Below are 6,399 nucleotides of genomic sequence, written 5' to 3'. Positions count from 1 at the left end.
AGCAAGTAATTTATCAACTGGGGGCAAAACAGATCAAATCTAGTGCTTACCATCCCGAGTCGCAAGGTGTGTTAGAAAGGTTTCATTCCACCTTGAAAACCATGATAAAAACGTATTGTTATGAGAATGAAAAGGACTGGGATGAAGGAATACCCTTGCTGTTGTTTGCTGCAAGAGAATCTGTCCAGGAATCTCTTGGATTTAGCCCATTCGAGTTAGTATTTGGTCACAGAGTAAGAGGGCCCTTGTCACTGATGAGAGAACAGTGGATGGATAGTAATACAACTCTTAACCTTCTAGACTATGTACCCAAATTCAAAGACAGATTGTACCAAGCTTGCGAAATGGCTAAGAATAATTTGAAAACATCTCAGAAAAGAATGAAAGTCTGGTATGATAAGAAGGCCAAAACTAGAGTGTTTAAACCAGGTGACCAGGTATTAGTGTTATTCCCAATCCAAGGTAATCCGTTACAAGCCAAGTTTATGAAGTAGTAAAGAAAGTAAATGATGTTGACTATGTGGTAAAAACACCAGATCGTAAAAAGGCAACGCAACTATGCCATGTGAATATGTTAAAACCATATTATAAGGAACAGGAAACTGTAAAACCAGTGAATATCACGTGTCACGAGAATACCGAAAGGTCAGATGAACCACATTTGAAACGAAAGTCTGATGTCATAAGACCAAAGTTGAATAATTCAGAGATCTTGAATAATTTGGATGATAAGGTGGGTCATTTAGAACCCCTCCAAAAACAAGAATTGAAAGATCTAATTTTCAAATATAAAGAACTATTTCCTGATGTGCCCAAGCGAACACATGTGGTTCATCATGATGTGGATGTTGGTGATGCCAAACCAATTAAACAGCATCCATTTAGATTAAATCATATTAAGAGCCAACATATGGAGAAGGAAGTTCAGTATATGTTAGAGAATGATATAATTCAACCTAGTCAAAGTAGTTGGAGCTCACCTTGTGTAATGGTACCTAAGCCTGATGGTAGTATAAGGTTTTGTACAGATTTTCGCAAGGTGAATGCTGTCACGAAAACTGATTTTTATCCTATACCCAGGGTAGATGATTGTATTGACAAGATTGGTAAAACAAAGTATGTTACGAAAGTCGATTTGTTGAAAGGTTATTGGGGTGTACCCCTGACAGACAGACAGAGCTAGAGAAATATCCGCATTTGTAACACCATCTGGTTTGTACGAGTACAATGTAATGCCGTTTGGCATGAATAATTCGCCAGCTACTTTTCAAAGATTAATTGACAAAACAATTCGAGGTTTAGAAAGTAGTGGGTCATATATTGATGATATTATCACAGCTAATGACGAGTGGAAAGCCCATCTCAATGCATTAGAAAAGTTGTTTCAGAGATTACTTGAAGCTAACTTGACAGTGAATCTGTCAAAAAGTGAGTTTGGCCAGGCTACGGTCATATATCTGAGTTACAAAGTAGGACAGGGCTGTGTGGCCCCAGTTGAAGCCAAAGTTGAGGCTATTGTAAACTACCCAGTCCCTACTGGTAAGAAAGCACTAATGCGTTTTCTGGGGATGGCTGGCTACTATAGAAAATTTTGCAAGAATTTTGCTGAGGTGGCTTCGCCACTCACTGACTTGTTGAAAAAAGACAAGAAATTTGTTTGGAATTCGTTATGTCAAAGAGCATTCGATAGCCTTAAAGCTATTCTCCAGCATTCGCCAATACTCAAAGCACCCGACTTTCATAAGCCATTTGCTTTGGTAATTGATGCCAGTGACAACGCTGCCGGTGCTGTTCTAATACAACAGGATGACGATGGTATTGAACATCCTGTCTGTTACTTTTCGAAAAAGTTTAACTCTCATCAAAAGAATTACTCAACAATTGAGAAAGAGTTGTTAGCTTTGGTTTTAGCCACACAACATTTCGAAGTGTATGTAAGTAGTGCCTTCCCTTTAACTGTGTATACGGATCATAATCCGCTAACATTTTTGAACAGAATGAAAAATAAGAACAGAAGAATTTTGAATTGGAGCTTAATGTTACAGGAATATGGCTTACAAATCAAACACATTAGAGGCAAAGATAATGTTGTTGCAGACAGTTTGTCTCGATGTTGAATGAATAATCGTACTTTTGAAAATTTTGCCAAGACATGTCAAAATTTTCTTTTGGTGGGGGAGGTGTTACGTAGAGCTTGAGTATTAGCACTTATGTATTTGAAGTAGTTTATTTTGTACACTGAATTCATTAACATACAACTGTGTAGACGTCCACCTGGATGCGCTATTATTATAATGACTCAAGAGACGTTAGATCTTTTGATTGGTCGAGAGGGTATGTTAATGTTGGGACAATGAGAAACTAATTAGAGAGAATAACGTCTTATGTTAGTGGAGAAGGTGGGGGTCAGACTTCGCCAGGACAACGGTGTGCAAGGTAGCAGTGACGCTTGGTCGACGTGTAATGGTCCGTCGGTGTTCAGCTATCCACGTGTACATGCTCTTCGTCGGAACTCAATGTGCATTGTTCACCTGTACAAAATTTCCACATCCACCTTTGAAATAAGTGTGATATAACTACCACCTACTGGCAACGAGAAGTTTCCATGTTGGATGTATAGCCGTCAAAGGTAAAGGCTTTTGTGTGAAAAACAGTGCAGTTTGAGAATAGCAAACTCTAACATTCGTAAAGACGTATCGGACAATTTCTGTACACGTCACTCCGACATAAACCATCTGTTCAGCCGCCGTTTAAGACCAGTGTAGAGTCCAAAGAACACTAGTATAAGATAGATTAAGTTGAACTGTATCATTTTGTAACATTATTGTGTTGTATGTGATAATTTGGTCCCGATAAATAATTCTCAAGCTCAAAAACAAGAATATCTTGGTGTCTTTAGTTGCTGCTGTCTGTGTGCTTATGTTGCGTGAGATTTGATGCGTAACAACATTAATAAAGGCACTAGTCAAAATAAAAGTAATCAGAAAGGAGGAAATAAACTGTTTGCTGGCTTTGTTGACTTTAGAAAAGCTTTTGAAAATGTTTGGCGAGAGGACTTTATTATAAATTATTGAATGATAATATTAATAGTAAGTTTTATCACCTCATTAAAGACATGCATAGTGATGTAAATTACACACTGAAATTAAATGATGGGTTTACAAGACAGTTCAAGTCAGGTAGGGGAGTCAGACAGGGATGTACTATGAGCCTTATACTCTTTAATATATTTGTAAATGACCTACCAGATACTTTCGATGAACACTGTACACCTGTGAAATTTAATAGGTCTAGTCTTAACTGTTTAATGTATGCGGATGACCTAGTTCTTTTGTCCGAAACAGCAGAAGGCCTCCAGAAGTGTTTTGATAAACTGTCATCATATTGTAATCAATGGAATCTCGAAGTCAACACTGACAAAACAAAAGTGCTTATTTTTAATAAACAAAACAGATTACTGAAGCATCAATATAATTTTTATTTAAATGATCTAGACATCGAGATAGTTCGTAATTATAAGTATTTAGAGATGGAATTTCAGCCAAATGGTAAGTTTGACCTAGCCAAAGAATCTTTTTATAAAAAAGCAACAAAGGCATTTTATTATATCAGAAAAATAATTACTTCATCAACTAATATTAACATTCCATCTTGGATTAGAATATTTGATCACATCATTAGACCTGTATTAACATATGGATGTGAAATTTGGGGAGTAGAAAAGTACAGTGATAGGACTCCAATTGAAAAATTAAACATTAAATTATGTAAGATGCTACTCCAAGTTAATCAATCAGCGAATAACTTGGCTGTAAGAGGGGAACTTGGCAGACAACCGCTGTCAAGTTTTATTAATAAGATGATTATAAAGTACTGGAAAAGTGTCTGCACTAAAAAAGAAAATAGTCTTGTACAAGAGGCTGTAATGTATAACACAGATAATAAAACAACTTGGGCAACCAATATTCAGTAGATAAGTGGGATTGTAAACCTCAAGAATTTTTGGAATAATAATTCTCCACAAACTTTACATAAATTAATAGATAAATGTGATTCAGAATATATATGGAAGTGGAAACAAGAAGTGAGAGCAGATAGGCCCTCTAACAGAGGGAACAATAAGCTGTGCACATATTGTAAATTTAAAACAGAATTTAAAATGGAAAAGTATTTGCAGGATATTAAAAATCCTGAATATAGAAAATTTATATGTAAATTAAGAATAAGTAATCATAATCTCATGATTGAGAATGGAAGACATTTAAAAATGAAACTTGAAGATAGAATTTGTAGAAAGTGTCAAATGAATATACTAGAAGATGAACTGCATTATGTTATGATTTGCCCTTACTACCAACAAAATAGAAACAATTTATACAACACACTAACTATATTAAACCCAAACTTTGCAAGTATGGCCGAAATTAGAAAATTCAATTTTCTTATGAATAACAGTAATGCTACACTACAGCTAGCAAAATATTACACCCCCTCAACTACATAAAAGGTACTGAATATTGACATTTGATTTTTTTAAAACACTTTTTTTGTATTTAATTGTATTACTTTCAGCTCTATGTAATGTGACTTTCTGTTGTTTTTTTGTAACATGCAAAGTTTAATGATGTATCTTTGTAATTGTACGTATGTGTCTTTGTTTTGGCAATGTTCTTTTTAAAAAGAATTCGTCAATAAAAATGAATATGAATATGAATATGAATACACACACACACACACACACACACATCCATCCATCCATCCATCCATCCATCCATCCATACATACATACATATACACACATACATACACACACACATACATACATACATACATACATACATACATGCATCCATACATACACGCATGCATGCATACGCAAGCACGCACGCATGCACGCACGCACACACATACATACATAAATACATACATACATACATACATACATACATACATACATACATACATACATACATACATACATTGATGTGATGATTTAGCATGCTTCATTTTCTCATTTTTAATATACCATTTTTCTACAATGGAAGGAAATACCCTCCTATTAATACCATTATGTTATTAAATGTTTGTTATGATATTTGTTACAATTGTACGTTATTACTCGAATTAATGGCTTAATATAGTATTTATGCTAAATCATGTCATTTTAATGTGCAGCAAAATTACCCCTACCAAGGAAAACAAACAACTTAATACAAACAACAAACATCCACCAAACAAACAAACAAACAAACAAACAAACTATCAAACAAAAGCAGGTAAGCCAGCAAACAAACAAACAAACAAACACTACCCAAACTAAGATTATGCCTACTTTCTTGGAAGTAGAAAAACTGAATTGACCTTGAAAGTAAGATCATATATGTTATAGTTTCAGGAGACGAGGGGTGGAGGTGGGTGGGCGTTGGGGTAGGGGTTAGTCATGGGCCAGAACTATGACAAAATAGCAAATATATGCGTGCTTCCTGACTGACAACATAATGACACTCTAGCTTAGGGGGCCGTTTACGGGACATTCACTTTAAATTTGTCAATAAATACCCAACGTACAGAAATATCGTATGATGCATTAGTTTACCTTATTTGGATAGTGTCTTGCATACGCCATTTCATTGTGTGGTTCGTAACCTACATCATGTACGTCATCATCAGTGGTGAAAACACCATGCTTCAATGACTGACGAAACGACGTGCCTCCTTCGTAACTCATAAATTTGAAACCCAGAGATGTCATGAACTTCGAGAAATCATCTACTCCGTAGAGCGGCAAATTTTTGAATAAAACCATCCCATGTTTGCGAAGTTCATGGTCAATCACCGACTTGGCATCTGAAGACCATTCTTTAATGGATACATTATTACTTTCCTCAGTATTGACGGCGGCATATACCGGCGGGAAGTGTCTTCTCGGTAGTGCTAAATACTCGGGGATATTATTAGTTGGACTAGTCGCACCAACCAACCATTGGCGACCAGCGAGTTTCGCCGGTATGTATTCTGTCGGTACTTCCAACCTATCCTGACACACGAACAATGCCAAGGTTCGAACTCTTACAACATTCAAATAAGCGTTACCTGGAGAACGTTGCACAACCTGCCTTATCAACACCGCCATCTTGTAGTGACATCCCGGACAGTTAAAACATAGCATGGACGGACAGGTCACCCCTTTAGACTTTAGACTAGACTGTAAGATACGTTTACCAATCGAAACACTGCGATACCAAGGAATCCCCCCCCCCCGATGAAAAACTATGTCATTTATGTAATACTAAAGCTATTGGTGATGAAATCAATGCTTTAATGGATTGTAGTAATCCATCTGTAACTGAAGCTAGAAACCAATTTCAAAGAACTATTGAAATTTATGATCAAAGTTTC

The 6,399-nt window shown here is 36.1% G+C and overlaps 1 protein-coding gene across 1 annotated transcript; it reads right to left on the bottom strand.

The window, feature by feature from the left end:
- Positions 1 to 5,587: 5,587 nt before the first annotated feature.
- LOC144435548 (uncharacterized) lies at positions 5,588 to 6,133 on the bottom strand. Its single transcript, XM_078124136.1, has one exon. The coding sequence runs from the start codon at positions 6,131 to 6,133 to the stop codon at positions 5,588 to 5,590; it is 546 nt and encodes a 181-aa protein (XP_077980262.1).
- Positions 6,134 to 6,399: the final 266 nt, after the last annotated feature.

Source organism: Glandiceps talaboti, chromosome 5 (genome assembly GCF_964340395.1).
Source record: "Glandiceps talaboti chromosome 5, keGlaTala1.1, whole genome shotgun sequence".
Lineage (NCBI taxonomy): Eukaryota > Metazoa > Hemichordata > Enteropneusta > Spengelidae > Glandiceps > Glandiceps talaboti.
This window is presented reverse-complemented; position numbering and strand designations above follow the sequence as displayed.

What these genes read in the sequence shown, in the direction of transcription:
- LOC144435548 (XM_078124136.1), bottom strand. Translation starts at nt 6,133, where the DNA reads ATGGCGGTGTTGATAAGGCAGGTTGTGCAACGTTCTCCAGGTAACGCT.